Consider the following 17092-nt stretch of genomic DNA (forward strand, 5'->3'; position numbering starts at 1 on the left):
TCTGCCGCCTCATTTCGATCACCTTTTTTTTTTCTACCACCTGAGCTTCGAGTAATTTTCATTTTCTGCACAGCTGCTGTTTCACCGAACACTTTTACACAAAGCGGTTTTCATTTACTACTCATTGCATTGATCACTCTTTGTGTTATCACAAGGATTTTTTCCAGGCTATGAAAAATCCAGTAAAGGTAGTATTTTGAAAGGCACATGTGGTAGTTCTTTTTAGGTTGATGAATTGCATGAAATAAAGACGCAAAGAACAAAAGTAAAAGTAAAAAAAGAGTAGCTACAACTGGGACACGAAAGAATAAACAAACTATTTCCAATACATGTTCTTTAAAAAATTTCAAATATACTTTATTCATTTACATTTTGCATTTCAGTAACAGAACTACTTACAGGTTAACTGATTGTAAGAAATATTGTCATGGTTAAATTTAATCTTTTATTGTGACAAGAACAGTAACTATGTTTGTTTTGTATTATGTGTGTAAATGTGATTTTGCTATCATACCACAGAAAAGTGAAACACAGAAGTACAAAAAAGGAAACATTTAAGGAACAAAGAAAGAAAAAAAATACCCCCCCTTAAAAAAACAAAACATTAACCCAGAAAAGAAACAATGAGTACAGGTGACATCATTGGCTCTGTCCAGAGTCTCTTTACTTGGCTTCTTCTTAGGAACTTTCTTTTCTTTCTTCCATTTCAAAATGTAGGAAGTTTCCATCTTTCAAGCCACACAGTCAATGGCAGCATCCTCCAGTCAATTTGTCTCTCAGCGCTTCATCTTACTCCTTACCTCGTCTTCCCCCAAAGGGGTAAATGCTTTCCTAATCATCTATGCATGGGAATTACCTAATTTGTGCATAATTCAAATCATCTATGTGGGCTGTCTATATATCCCGCACAGTCCACATTTAGCAAATCACTCCTCTGCAATTTAAAAAAAAAACAATACTCCCTCACTCTCACAATAGACATTACATAATCAAACTTGATTTCAGCTGGAATTCGGAATATCCCGGCTCCTATTTTCATTTCTAGTGTCTAATTGCATATACTGCTGTCAGATATTGTACAAGTGATTTACTCAACTCGGCGTGTTCTCATGATGATTTAGTAGGAAGGAGCACAAAAAATACTTCCATCTACGTACAACCCCTGCAGATATGCACCACACACAAAAACAATTTATGGCATAATACCCCTCCACTACACTTTGGGTTAGGGTTCTAGAATTGGGTGTTTTGGGTCAGCGTTTGGGTTAGCATGGCTTGGTTTGGCTAACATTAGAGTTAAAGTTTTCAGGAGTTAGGGATAGCGTTAGGGTTGGAAATGATCGTGACCCATACTTATTTACGCAGTGTCTGCCCCGATTTAGACGAATTGGGTCCTGGCCTCTTCAAAAAAAAAAAAAAAAGCATGAATATAAAAATAAACCTATTTCAGGCAATATAAAATACATCCATATCCCACCAAATACAGTGCAGTACTTTTTGTGCAAAATCCTAATAAATTGTCATGTGAACAGCCTCCTGTATTACTTGACACACAAAAAATAATAACCCTATTCCCATTTAATATTAAAGCTGGAGAAATAAAAGCCTTACCCTATGGTCTTTGGACCACATTTTGTGAGATTGTGAATCAAAGGTGGATTTTGGAAAAATAAATCATGAGCATGTAGAGTTGCGATGGATTCTGCAGATGGGACGGCGAGTTGCATCACTGGAAGACGGTGTGGTAGGTTGGACACTGATGGGATTTCATGTACTTGACGGCAAACTTGAGCTCCTTGCTCTTCTTGTCCCATTTGTGGATGGACATAAGCAACAGTTGCTGGTCCACTTTGCGGCCCATGATGAGGAAGTTGGAGCCCAGGCTGTCCAGCTGTGAACACGGGCAGTTGGCCCCGTTCTTGATGTACAAAACCAGCTTCTTCATATCCTTTTTCCGCAACACGCCCTGCTTCAGCACTTTTTTCTTCTTCTGGGCTGCGATCAGCTTCTTGTCGCCTTTCTCCTTTTTCACCTCCTTTATTTTCATTTTAAGGACTGGTAAGAAAAACAAAGAGAAGATAGTTTGGTTATTGCAGTTGAGCAATTTCACATTGGCTTGTACTTCTAGAATGGAAGATACATATAAGAAGTATCCCTATGGGCTTAAATACAACCGGTGTTACCTTGTTGATTCATTCACTTCCATTGACGGCTATAGACGTCAAAGATCCATTTTAACTGGGCTGGCAGTGAATGAGTTAATAAACAACTGTGCCAAATCATGCCACATAATTGGGGTTAGGTTTTGGCTGCATATGTATGTATGTTACCTTTAATTTTGCAGAGTTCAAAGGAACGTTTTAGACGTAGTGTAGAATCCTCTGGTGGCACTTTGTTTAAATAACAGAATATAACGTCAAGTGCAGTTATGACAAATCCTTTGAGGGCAACCATAACGCTACTTTGGCCTGGGATGAAAACTAGTTCCATACCCCTCATTAGAGGATAAAGAAAATCATACTAGAGAAATGGGCTACCAGTTGGAAGGTTTTTTTTCAAAGCCTTTGTAAAGGAAGTGAGGTAGAGCCAATTTTCTATTGTGAGTCTTTCACTGTGACTGTAACGGCACTAAAATAAAATCTATGTTGCTTCTTTGCACGAGATGTATTTGTATTTAGCTGGAAGGTCACACAGGACTGGTGTAATAAGGTCTCTTTACCTACTTTTTCATTGTAGAACTCCCTATTTAGGCCTAATCTTTCCAAATCTCACCTAGATTTACTGCAGCTTTATGTTTTTATACTTCCAGCCCTGCCTTTTGACAGCAAAAATAAAACAGTGCTTGCGCTAAGAATGCAGAAGTCGGACCGAGAAGTCTTGGCTCAATCGAACTAATGAAGTACCGACTCCTACCACCCATCGAGGCTCATGTTTAGAAACGTGTAGCTCTACTTAAGAGAGACCAAAATGGAGCTGCCAACCACTCCAGACTGGAATCCTCCGTTCTGACAGCTGAAATTAATCACGGGCCTGGCAGAGGCGGAGGCACGGGGGTCGTTGAGAGGCATCGCCGCGGACCGCTTGGAAGACGGCCATTTCTCTCCTCGTCTGCCTGTCTACTGTTCCGTAAACATCTTCTGATATGCGCGCGCTCCATGTGAGGAGATAGCGTGTTATGCTGTGGAATGTGTGTGCTGTGCGGCCTCAAATGTGTAGTCTGACTCCCATCGTTTGCGTGCCTACAAGTATGAATGTCTCGCTATGTATGAATGAATACATTCAGGTATGTTTGAGAGCTCAATATGGCTGCCTATTATAATGTAATTCAATGGAGATCCTTGAGCTACCTGGCTTGCATCCTCGTGACAAGCAGGGCCCTCTTATAACTAAAAATCAATACAGTGATGTCCCAAATGCTCAATTGTACTTTTCTTAAAACAGAGACTACTACCGTATTTTCCGCACTATAAAGCGCACTGGATTATATGGCGCACCTTCAATGAATGGCCCATTTTAAAACTTTGTTCATATATAAAGCGCACCGGATTATAAGGCGCATAGAATAAATAACTCAACCTTGCTCAAGCGTTAATGCAATCAGAACATAGTAACACTCGAAATAGTGAAAACAATAACAATATATCAATAATGCAACGTTGCTCAAACGTTAATATCACACAACACACAAAATAAACACTTAAACCTTACTTTAATAACAGTTAGGGTTATCCATATTGGTCCATATATAAGGCGCACTGGATTATAAGGCGCACTGTCGGCTTTTGAGAAAATTTGAGGTTTTCAGGTGCGCCTTATAGTGCAGAAAATACGGTAGATACTGTACAAAAGACCAAGCTGTTCAAAAACTTGTTTTTTGTTTTTTAATATTCCAGCAAAGACTGGTGGGAAATATACCAGATGAAAAAAAATGGTAACATGAAACAGACTTGAAATGACTTCAAGGCTAACAAGAGCAATATTGATCATGTGTGAGATCAAACCACAATCAGCCATTACAATAGCATCAAGGAGTCATCTTCGCCTTCATCTCGCTCTGTCTACTAGTGGAATTCTCACCTCATTTGTCACCCTCAGGCATACATGAAACGCCAGAGGAATGTCTTGCTCATGTTTCATTTAAATGGCCAAGAAGAATCCCTGCGATGCTTTTTGATCTTCAGTCGGACAGTGATTTGTAACACCGCTATCAATCAGCCATACCAGTTTTATTAGGGCGGATAGAGTCGTGACGAAGACGTACTTTGCGATGCTTGTTTGGATGTGTACAAATATGATTTACAATGTGATGGTTGTTATTACTATTTTATAGGAGCTTGTGCCGTTGCCAGATGACATATTGGGGAATTTATTTAAAGAGCCTTGAGAAAATATGGTTCTCATCGCCGATCCGGTCACATTTTAATTACAGCTTGGTGTTAAAAAATCTTGGTCATTTATGAGCTTGCGTTTTGAGTTTAGTGCAAAGACGTTTGGACTCGTAGATGTGAAAGCTCAGATCAAGTATCAAATCTGCTGCTGTGCATCACCAACAGTAAATCTTAGTGAAGCGGAATAATGGTTTTATTACGGTGAATATGGTGATAAAAGTTTGGGAAATGGTGCTGAGTGGGCTTCAGGGACTCTTTCATTGACACATCACTTAATAAGAAAGTGAGTCAAAGCAAAGTTGCTCTAAATAGAAGTATAAGCTGCAACTTCAATTTCCTTAAATGTGTGCTGTGGTTAACAAATTGTGGAATAAAATATGAGAAAATACGTATATATTTAAAAGATTACATGTGTAGCCTTTAAGTTATTTTTTTCTTATCATAGCTCTCATCAGCCCGATAGATAACCAACTCTGAATTTTGCAATATTTTCTCTCTAATTTCTGTGGAAAGAATGCAAATTTCCTCATTGTGGGATCATTAAAGTTTATTATATCTTATCTTATCTTCCTTTTTATGGCACATGATGATTGGCATGTATGTTGAAATATTTTAATGTGCTACTTTAGTTCACAAACCATCAAAAAAAAAGAACTTACTATTATCCACATTTTCCCATCACCTCAAAATCATTATTTTTTTACTTTTGCTCAGTTTTACCTGACAAGTTCCAAGAAGTATAGACAGGAAATGTAGGGATTCAGAAAACAAAATATTTTTTTTTTATTTAAGAGTGCCACTATGGTTGAAGTGCTGCTATACTTACCAAAATCGCTGGCACAGTAGTGCTCCATGATGTTGTCTGCTTTCAACTCATTGTCACACGGGGGACACACCTTTGACACTGAACGGGAAGAATGAAAAATGATGCGTTAATGACGACCCTTGTGAGCACAATTACACATTTCATTAGACGTTCAGAAGGTCAAAACAGCTCAAATCTGAAGGCTGCGTCTGTAAGAAATCATTAGGCCCTTTGGAGCAACACCCCCTCCCTCACCCCCTCCCTCCCTCCCTGTCAGAAGCCATTTGCAGTGCAAGTCTTACACACTCCAGCAGACTGAAGGATGTTTGCTCTAAAATGACGCTGCAAAAAAAAGGGTTTAATTTGGGACTGTGCATATTTTGGTAGAGAGGGTGTGACCTTGAAAGTCAACAGGAGAAGCTCAGCATGCAGTTTTGAAACAAGTGGCCTAAAAACAAATTACTGACTTTTTACACGCAAATATTTTTACGTTTATTTTTAACTTGATTTACTGTAATAAGGTCCCCACGAAGGAGTAGAGACATTATTTTCCAAGTTTTATTACAATGACTACTAACAATAAATATTTTTAGTTTTATTTTGGACAACCCCCCCAACACACACAAACAAAACAGCTAATTGAGAGACCAGACGCGTACTAAAAAAGCAAAAGTGTGTGACTTCATCTATGTCTGTTTTTTTTGTTTGGTTTTTTTAGGTTATTGGCTCAGTGTCATATTATCCCACATATTTCCCCTTTCGCCACGTCCAAGTCTTCTTGTCACACGTTTACAGACGCACATGTAAACACACCCCAAGCTAACACAGTAGGGTTAAAAGTCACAGTTGAAAGGTTATCACCCCAACCCAAACCTCAGTGTCTGGCCAGATAATGAGAGAGGTCAAAGTGTAGAATGCCTCGCTGCTCGGGTCGCGGTGAGGTGAACCCCCTAAGCATTACATCGGAGGGAGTCTTGAGTCGACTAACTGCCACTTTCTCCCCCAACTCCCCCCCCCTGTGAGAGAGATTCACTAAGCCTTGTTGGGTCTTTGGGTGCAAGCCTCTAATTGTCCATATTAGGAACAAATTGTTATGGTGCAAACCAATTAGCATGCAAAACAGCACAACCCCCCGAAAGTGAGCCCCTAACAAAGTGGTACTGGAACTTATTTAGATGACACTTATTAACACTCTGAATCCCTTTAACACACTTCTGTCTTCAAAGTTACTAGTTTTACTATATTTTAGTGGTATTGGACATTGTTATACATCACAGACACTAATAAAAAATAAATTAAAAAAATTTCAGGAGCTGGATCCCCTTTTTGAGTTGAATCCAGATTTGAAATCCGAACCATGTAAATGTGAATCCATCTTTTAGATTGTAATCAATGATGGTGATGGAAACAAAAACAAAAAAATCTTGGAAATACAAACACACACGCATGAAGACAGTCTAGTTATGTCTGTTTGGAATGGAGTTACATCTTATTCTGTCTCTTCTGTAATTCATCTGAGTTCCCTTGTGGTTGGCGTGTTGGCAGCAGGTCTGCTTGTGTCAGTTAAAGAGTTTGGATAGAAAAGCAGAGTTTGGATCCCTGCAATGTGGCGTCTGTCTGAGGCATCATGTCAGTTGTGTTGTGCGTTGATGGGCCTGCCGGTGATTTGTGTGCCCGTTCCATCCGTTCCATGCAATTTGTCATGAGTTTTGGATGGCCTTGACTTGTCATGAGCATCACTGTTCCCATCCATAGCAATGAATTGTGTTTATTTTTGTTGTATGCTGGGAATCAGACCGCAGCTATGGTTAGATACTCACCATTCCCAAAGAGCAATTTTTAACAGACGCCTTATCACAGTTAGTTGTCTGGCCTGATGCCATTCACTTTAGACAAATAAATTCCTCATTCAAATATTTGCCTCACCAAGAAAAACACTATCCATTCAGGGATGGACATTAAAAAGTTAACCACTGAACCTATTTGATGTTGTTGCTAACCAAAACAAGAGCAGTCTCTCAAATGGATTTTCTTAAATGCTATAAATGATTTCCTTACACAGTACATTTGGTCTTTCCACGGCATAGTGTGTGACTTATCTGTATACAATCATAACAGAAATAGTAAATACTCTGCGCTTCTACTGACCTCACTAAAGCTCAAACAAAAGATGAGCAAATCTCCCAATGTTGTCATAGGATCCCTCGACATGTCTTTTACCTCATCCCCTTGAGGTAGGCCTCACATGATCTTTTCTGTTCCATTGAAAATTTGGATGGCTCACGACCTCATTGGGACTCTTCAACTTATGAGCAGCAACGCTGATGACATAGAAATGGAGCCGCACCGGGGATGTAACACAGCGTGTCATCTAAGTTGGAAACCCTAACATCTGTTTAAATGTAGCATGGAAATAGACAGAGTGGAATGAGGGGGAAGGGGAAGCGGTTGACTCCATTGTAGGCCTTCAGGCGGCCCCCCTGGGCGGCCCCTAAAACGCAGCACGCTTCTTGCATCTGCAGGAATTCTATACGGAGAGAGAAAATACATTTTCAAAAGGTGGTTTTCCGTGGCGAGTGCGTTGGATCACATTTTCCCTTTCAAAGAGTAGCGACCAGGGCCACATGAGTAGCGTCCATTGTGTTGCCAGGAGCTGGCAGTCTTACTCCAGCATGGTTGTAATTTACACTCGCCACATCACTCAGAGGACAGACAATATCTTTGACACCTTGCAGGTTGGATCAGACGCTGGATCATTACACTGCAGCATATGTATTCAAGCAAGACTTATATAGTACCCAGACCTGGACTGGCCATCTTGTATACAGGGCAAATGCCCAGTGGGCCTATTTTAACTATTTTAAATTAATTGATTAATGTATTTTTTTCTATTTTACCCCAACTAACCAGCCCATTTACAACACAGACCGCAAACTGAGCCAATCCAAACTCAAACTTGCAGTCAACATGTATATGTTGGATGCCTCCATATAGTAAATATAAAATTGAATATTCATTATGATTTAACCAAAATATAGTGCGGCAACAGTGATCATTACAACCTTTCAGTATTATGCATTGCAGCTGTTCATCACTGTAACCGAGTGCAACCACAATAATAAACACGTCGTTAAATGAATACCTCTCAGACAGCATCTGTTTTGTCTTCAATTCTTTCGCAGACGTGATGCAATACTGCTGAATTTGACTTGATGTGGTGCTTTATACCAGCAAACCACTAGCTCCAGTTTGAACCACAGAGATGTATTTAAGAAGTGAGAACAAGGGATCCCATTCAATTGTGAGTGTACCTAATGAAGTGTCTGCTGGAATGAGCCAAGTTAGTCAACTGTATGTCCGTGAATTTGTCATGGCTCTCTTTGACGTCCTGCTTGATTTTTCTTTCGGTGGACGATTTGGTGAGAAAAATTCTTGGATGAGCTCCTTTTACTCGATTAGACGTGTGTGTATGTGTGTGAGTCCGTGAGGTGGTCTCACATGCTCATCTAAGAATTTGTTTCTTGTCAAAACGTCAGGCTCTGAGCCTTCGGGCAGAAAGTGATATGGGTTCACTGTGTTCCAAACACACACACACACACACATGTCTAATAGTTAGGTTACAGTAATGTAATGTAGTTGTTTAACCCAACTAAGCCAATTTTAGGGTTGATATGATCTTTGCATGTGTTTGCACTTCTTCCTCCCAGTAATGGAGCTGCACCTTTGATTGTTATTCAAGTAGGAATCCTCGCTTGTTTTGTTTTCATCGAAGGTGGTAGAAGAAGGTTTCTTTGTGTTCCTTTGAATGGCTTACAAGAGCCGCAATGTCACATAGTTGAGCCCCGTCCTATAAAAATAGCGTGGTCATTTTCCCTAATGGAATAAGTCAGCTCTGCGTAATTTCACCACTGAATCTTTTCCCACTGTTATTATGTGGGATTGCTGTCACTTGGCTGTGAACACTTTTGATTAAAAGCCAAGATAAGTCACACACAGTTGACTGACAAGACTAAAAATGACGATTTTGGTGTTACTGGCTCTCATTTGCTCCATCCCAGAGCGTAGAGTAAAAGCTAATTTTACATCTTTGTGAGAATTGCATGTGCTTTAAACAGAGCCTTTTGTTCGTTGAAATAGAATAAACATAATGGAGGTGCACTCGTTTAGCATGAAGCAGATAAGAGATGCTAATAGGCACTTGAAGTCAATAAATGGAACGACAACAATGAAGTACTTATTCAAAACACTTTCCTCTTCCGTTTCCTCCTCCACCTTTCTTTCACTCTCAGGCTCTTCGCCGGGACAATCGCACTCATTCCCATTCCTCCCTTGCCCCGTCTTGTCGACTAATTACTGAGAGCGGGGTAATTGGCCGCCCTTGCTAATTGGCCTGCTGGCTGCCAGGCCCGACAAAGGCACAGTAGACTGAAACAGAAAATGGGGGTGGGGGGGTAGACTCCCCAAGCCCTCCCCTGTTGACAGACTCCCATCAGCTCCTTCACTCCCCCTCTCAGCACTCATCGCTATTGTCAACAAGCTGCCCAAGTAGCCCGGTACACAGACTTCATTGTATATTTAGTTCCTTTTGCTCTCAAAGGTTTTTCTCCGTTAGATTTATTACCTCTTTCAACAAGTCTTTATCAAGGAGTTCCATCCCAAAAGAAAACTGCCACCAATTCCCAAGGAAAATGTACACTTCAAAACGTATTAAAAGAATAAAATCAAAAGTAATAAATAATAAAATATATTAAGATATTGAGGAAAAAAAGCTTTACTCCTTTACGTCTGGATCCTGATATATAGAGTTGGATTCCGATTTACAAAAATTTCCAAGTACGTAGCTTAGCTTTTGACAAATTCAACTGCCTATCCAGAGCTTGCATTTGAATAAATTGGCTGAAAATTTTGAGAACGTGACACCAAATAGGTGGAGTGACCCTCTACTGGTCTTTCATCACCGCGTCTTTGTATCATTAGTTAATGCAAGCCAGCTAGACTTCTTTCACCATGGATTGACACATCGGTGCATCCTTTGAGTGACGTGACAATCTCTCCATCCCATCACCTGTTGGAATGATGGATTGCGTCTTAATGGACGACTACTGATAAAGCTGTGTCGCCTTTTCAGCGAAGCTGTTGAACACTGCAGTCCGTTCGTCTTGACTCACTGAACAATCCGGCAACTGGAGTCTCTCAGTCTCACAAGGTCCGTCTCAGACCTTGCTCGAGGCATGTAGCCATGGCAGGGAGCCCATCTTTAACGCTTTGACGTATGAACACTGTCCTTCTAACCTCTCCCTGCTGCCGTCTTCCTCACTGACCTCCTCTGGATTGTCTCTCACTTAAAATGTCATCTGTCATCAACAAAGGGCTGGAAGACAAAGCATTGCATTTCCAGAAAATGTTCTGCTTTAGAAACTGCAGGCTCATGTCAGTCAATCCGTTTGGGTAAGCGCTTTACGATTTTTGTGCAAAAGTCAATGATGAAAATTAGATGAAGTAGATGATTGACTTTCTGCTTGGCCAGACAATGTAATTTTAGGATCAGAATCAAATTGAAGATCTTGGTAATAATCCACCTCCTGTATAGGACTATTTTTTGTTATGGTTAATAATCCACATTTTCAACAAAATTGAACTTTTTCAGCAAAACCAAACCCAAAAATTTCCATTTAGACAGGTGGAAATGTGGGGAAGATGGAAAAATCTGAAATTATCCATGTCAATCATCTCGCGTGACGCTTGGGGGGTATTATTATTATTATTATATATTTCAGGGGGGTAGTGACCTCATCGCATCCCCTGCCAATGCATTAAAGTTCAGCAATTATTTTAGTTTATCTCAAGGAAAATGTGTTAATGAGTTATACAGTCAATTTGAACATCAAATGTTTTAACCCACCAGATGTAAACTTTGCAATTTTTTTCAACCTTGTAACATTAGTGAGCAAAAACATCAATTTGTGCATTTTGATGTTTGCGTACCTGGTGGCTGGGTGGCATGGTTGGCGGTGAACTGCATGGGGATGCACAGATCGTTGTCAATGGGGAACTTATCACACGTCAGCATCTCCGGCCAGGGGAAGCCGTAGGTCTCCATGACGGGGGCGCAGCTGTCCCTGACGGCCTCGCACAACGATCGGCACGGGTAGATGGGCCGGTCCAGGCACACAGGCGCGAACAGTGAGCACAGGAAGACCTGGGTGTCTGCGTGGCAGCGCTTAGCCAGGAGGGGCACCCAGCTACCAGCTTGCTGCTTTACCTCAGGCATGGTCTCGTGGTCCAGCAGGTTGGGCAGCCTCATCTTCTTGTAACCCACATTGTGGCACAGCCGCAGGTCGGCCGGGATGTCCACGCACTGGGGTTGCTTGGTATAGAAGCGGCCGTTGTGGAAGTTGTCCGACTGCCAGCTGTAGTAGTCGTACTCTTCTGCGGCTGACACGCTGAGGAGGAGGTGGAGGAGCGAGAGGAGCCAAAGGCCCATTGCCATGTGGAATGGGCACTGGGTAAATGCCCACCTGGAGCTCTTTTGTCCTTGTGCCATACCTTTCTTTTCAAGCTCGGAACAAAAACTCAGGAAGACTTCATCCAAGGTGTCCAAAAAGTAAATCAAGTGCACCCGTTGTAATCCCAAAAGTTTTAATTCCTTCTCCGCTTCTGGAGACTCAGCCTTAAAAACACACAGATGCACCTCTCTCTCTGTGTGTTGCTATGTGTGTGTGTGTATGCATACGACCTCAGGTAACAAGTCTAGAGAGGATGAGCATACGCAGTTTACTTTCCAAGTTCCCCTGTAAAAGTGGCACCCTGCTCTCTCAGTATCACTCTGTGCTTCTAATGAGAAGTCCCAAGGCTTTAAAGGTCCTCAGGCGGCCTGACCAAGCAGCCTTGCCTGCCGTACACCTTCTCACTGGCCTCCCCAGGATTCACTCACACCCAGCCGAGCCAATGGCAGCCCAGGGGGCGGGTCCCACTTGTATTCGGAGCAACCCTCTTGACCCTGATCCGCCAACTAACCCCTCCTCTGAAACAAGAGTGAGAACAAACCCTTTGCAAGTCGTCAAAGTTGTATTTCTGTTTAAAAACTCATTCCTCCAATAACTGCACTCATGACACACACTTTTACCCTCTTAGTTGGAGTAGGTCTATCATGCATCTGCACCATTCCTGCTGTCAGACTACGTTTTTGTCAGAGGCTTGCGCAATGTAGCACGTTGCTGCGCAAATCTGCTCACTTCATTAGCGTTCAAGAGTCTACCAAGGAAGGCCTCTCATATGCATTCAAACACGGGTACATACAAACATACTCGCTATGTAAAATAAACCGTTTTTATGGCCAGTGCTAAAGATGCTTCTAACTTGGCATTTGTCTTTTGCAAAGACTTCCACTCGGGTCGATTTAATTCACAGTTCCATTATCTTGCAAATGCGTCCTCATATTGGACATGATTAAACTGCTGCTTGGTGACATTTTCTTAACAAAGCACATCGCAAATTTGCCATCTGGGTCATACTGGTGGAAATGAAATTAAATGATTCTGGTGTATTGTGCCAGAATCAACAAAAAGACCCAGGGGGAGGCTATGTGAGCGAACAGTTGGAGATTGGATGAGATGAACAGATCTGAGCACATGATCGGGTGTTCATGTTGTTCTTTGCCTGTAGCTTAGGAGATAAAATGACTCCAAAGGAAAACAGACTGTCGAGTTTCACTTCCATCCATTCTGCCTGATTTTGCCAGTCTTTCTTAATGAATATCACTGTTAATACTCCAAACACGTGTACACAAGCCCTCCCTTGGCTGCAGTTCAGTAAATAAACCTTACACCTCTTTTTTTTGCGGAAGTACAGCATTCCCAAAGTGATCATGCGAATTGTTGAACAAGCTCACCCCGCCTGCCACGTCAGATCCCTTTTGTTGATTTATTGCTGTGTGCTCATACTTGGGAATTGAACGGATTTCATCGTGGCGGGACGATGAAGTCACCACCCCGAGCGTGTTCTCACTCTTAATGAAAGCATCGCTCTTTGCATATGACGGTTTGCTTTAGATAAGTTGAGCCTAATTACACACGGGCGCCCAGACCGTCAGACCCACTCTTCAAGTTCCCGCAAGTTGGTTTTCAGACTGCTCTGTTAACCTTTGAACCACAACTAATCAATACTACTCACGGCTAATAATCTGTGGACCTCGGTTTCCCGTGAGGTGGTGGGATTGTCTCGTCACACGCCTCACTATCTCAGCCGTTTTGGGCTTTTTTTTTTTTGACCTATTTTAAGACTGCTCGTGTTTCCTTTTTATCCATTCACAGTGCAGAACTAACAAAAGTTTCTTTCATGGTAATCAATCAACAATGGTTGTCTCGGCCAATCAATTCCACTCTTCACTTCTTTGCCGTCTGATTGGATGAGAGCTTTAAGATGAGGTCCAGTCTGTATTGTTGAGCCCAGAGGTTTAGCATGCTTTCAAAAGAGAGACTGCAATTGTTGGTGTGTGTGTGCGTGTGTGTGTGTGTGTGTGTGCGTGTGTGTGCGTGTGAGCGTGAGTGTGTCATTCAGTTGTTCCCTCCTCGAAAAAAAAGAATGCAAACCACACAAGAAGACAGAAGGATTAATGCCTTTTTATTTAAACACACTTTTATTTATAAGTGTGCTTAACTTTTTGTTGGCTTACACATCCAAAGATGTTTTCTTAGCTGTGCAGGCAAGTAAGATTTTAATGGCCATTCGAGTACACGTATAAAGAGAAGTTTAAACAAGTTTATATCAATATAATAAAATAACAATAAACGTCACCGAGTTCCATGTCTGCCATTAAATACATCTCCTTAAGTCCCATGAAAGTTGACATTTACATCTATTATTATTTATAGCGGTAGTAGTAGTAATTATGATTCTCATCATCATACGTTTTAATTTTGTATATTGTCATTTCTTACAATTGTTACTGTGCAGGACTTTGTATCGCCATAATATTAGATGTGGTTTATTTGCAGAGTCCTCCACTTGAAAGTTCAAAACCACAACATATTTTTCATTAAAATATTCATAATGGGCTTAGCAATCAGCTTTGTTTTTAAAGCAAAGATGAGTCATTGACTCCACCTGACCTCAATGAGATCCAAAATCCTCCTCACACTGTTCACACGCAAACACAATCCGACCGTGGTGTACTCAGAACGTTACGATTCTTGACTCTTGGCTCGGTTCATGACAGACACACGCATGCATGTGATGAAATGATGTCGAAGAACTTTAACACCACCCAGTCAGAAAGAGTTGAGGCCATTGATGCCTGTCACAGCGGGCCGCGGTGAGATGTGACAACTGTTGGCTTTCACTCGCTGAGGATTTGTCACCGTTTGCCCCTTTTTTCTCTCGGAGACATCAGGGGTCACGCTCATTTACAATTCCAACACACCATTTCTCCTCCTTCTCGGCTGCCATACACACGCACACCTCCCATCTCAACAAGCCGTCCAAATGGCTTCAGCTGGGCTTTTCTAAAGGCTCTTTGAACACATCACCGTCATGGAAGCCAATGCGTGGAGACAGAGAGGAGAAAAGAGTAAGCAAATTGGGAGTTGAGTGTGTGTAAGTGTGTTAGGCGTCCAGTAAAATCTTGTGAGCAATGGGAGACTTCCTCACTGTCACAGTGCCAGAGACGACGGCTGTGGTCAGCACGTTCGGCCAAAATGTGCTGCCACTCTGCTAGAATTCACACTGGTGCTACTTGTGTGTAAATATACAGATGGACTCGGATATCACTTCATCATTTTATGTGTCATTATTTATTTTTTATCTAAAGCTGCTTCAACTCTTCTAATCTTTTGCTATCTATCTGTGGGTATGACAGATGACCGAAAATATGGTCACATGATTATGGTTAACTATACCGGGTGTCAAATTATCTTTCCTATTTAACACTTATGGTATATTAAAGACACAAATATACAAAGCTGTGGGAATTATTACAGAATGACAATAATTTTTGAGGAGTAGTGGGTCTTGTATGTTGATATAAATCAATCAAATCTCATCAACTGATTTTATGATATTTATATGAATTGCAAAAAGACAAATAAATAAAATAAAAAATAACAGTATTTCATGCGGTTCATGTCTTTAATTACTACATGATGATACTTAATCCTTACTTTTCTATTGACAAAGGTTGGCTGTCAGTAAACATCCAAGTTAGTCAAGTGAAGCCAAGGGTGAATGAGTTGCGGGGGGTGAGGTTTCTGCGATTTATGATCCGTACACTTTAATATGATGTCGACTTATCTGTTTGACGGACGAGCGCGTTGAGCAAGCCGTCTCATCGTCTCTCTGGGGATGGTTCCAAATATGTCATTAAGAACCCTCAGTGACTTTTCATGTTATCTTTTCATCTTTATCCTGTGTGCACGTGTATTTGTGTGTGTGTCTTTCTATCAGTGTGTGTCCCCTTATGCCCTCACTGCTCATTTCTATAATGACCAGGGTCATCAGTTAAGTCACCTCTAGTGAGGAAACAAAAAAGAGAGAGATAGGAGTGTTTTTCCCGTAAAGATTATGAGATAACATTTTTTTGCCTCATGGAAGAAAAAGGTCCTGGCACTTAGATCTTCACAAGTCATTATTTCAAATCGTTCAGGAGGCGTTTCCTCATTCTCAGGCCCACGAGAGCCAAACACTACATAGTTGTGTGTCATAAAAAATATCATGCGGATTATCGGAATACCTTTAATCGCACAAGAATGCTAAAAAAAAAAAAAAAAGTGATGGGCTTTGCCACACTAAATTATTCAATGTGGTGTACAGTAGATATATACTACAAATTAAAAAAAAGAAAATCTTAAAACTAAAACCTAAATACTCATTGCATAGTGCAATTGCAATGAAAATCGATTGTATGTCGTGGGCCCATGTAGCTTGTGAGAGCACTCAGGTTTGTTGCTTCTCATGCAGGATGTGAATTAAAGGAAGTTGGGGGAAGAAAAAAAAAAAGGTTTCGTATGAAGGATTCCAGTGCTTTTTTTGCTTTTTGACTAGGATGTGTGGAGACATATAAGTCCAAGGCACACTATTGAAAATACTCTGGCATGGCTATAATAAACCTTCAAAATGCGGAGGGAAAATGTTGCTTTTTTGGCATGCAGCCTTCATCAGAGCTTGAAATAAGATTTTCTTGGAAGGGGAAAAAGTGAGGCAGGTTTCCAACAAATTCAGTCAGGGCATTTTTATCTCTTGATCAAAGTTTAAATGTTTTATTCCTCTCGGTAAAACTGTTTTTCACCCTAAGAATGCTTGGCTGCTTCAAACCAATTTTTTTAGATAAACAACTGTTTTGTCTCGTGTGATTTATGACCACTTGCACTTTAACCTGTCTTTTTATGATTTTTTTTTTTTTTTTTTAGAATTGTATCGATGCGTGACCTGAATTTGTACCGGTCCTCCTGTACAACAAATGTACAATTTATTTTTTTCGAAAGAGCCTTGGAATTCTCCCAAAATTTCCATTTTAAACCAAAACCAATGTGTCGCAATAATAATAAGAATAATCCATAATGATTCTTGAGGGCCCACGTCATAAAAAAAAAAAAAAAACGACATTTACAGTATTGTATCACTACAAACAAACTGGTTTTATAACTTTATCAGCATATTTAAATGACATAAATATATTCCATCTAAATTACAGGGCCTTGTATCATACTTCAAGATTTTTTTTATCGTTATCATACAGCTCGAAGAATTTATGTATTTCAATGAGTGCTTTCATACAGAGCTAAAATGAAACCCTTGACTGAAATGAAAATATTCCGCCTGCTGAACAAACCACTACATAAAGTACAAATTTGACAAAGTCAATGGTTAAGTACAATGGTGCTTTTCACCATTCCAGCGGCCAGAC

At 40.8% G+C, this 17092-nt stretch overlaps 1 protein-coding gene across 1 annotated transcript; it reads right to left on the minus strand.

Annotated features, from left to right (window-relative positions):
* Positions 1-332: 332 nt before the first annotated feature.
* Positions 333-12066, minus strand: sfrp5 (secreted frizzled-related protein 5). The gene is made up of 3 exons (XM_061285730.1): positions 11179-12066; positions 5215-5292; positions 333-2055 (listed from the first exon to the last, which is right to left on the minus strand). Exons 1-3 carry the CDS (start codon positions 11735-11737, stop codon positions 1727-1729), a joined length of 966 nt encoding a protein of 321 aa, XP_061141714.1. The 5' UTR covers positions 11738-12066; the 3' UTR covers positions 333-1726.
* Between the last annotated feature and the right edge of the window lie 5026 nt (positions 12067-17092).

Source organism: Syngnathus typhle, linkage group LG8, assembly GCF_033458585.1.
Source record: "Syngnathus typhle isolate RoL2023-S1 ecotype Sweden linkage group LG8, RoL_Styp_1.0, whole genome shotgun sequence".
Taxonomy (NCBI): Eukaryota; Metazoa; Chordata; class Actinopteri; order Syngnathiformes; family Syngnathidae; genus Syngnathus; species Syngnathus typhle.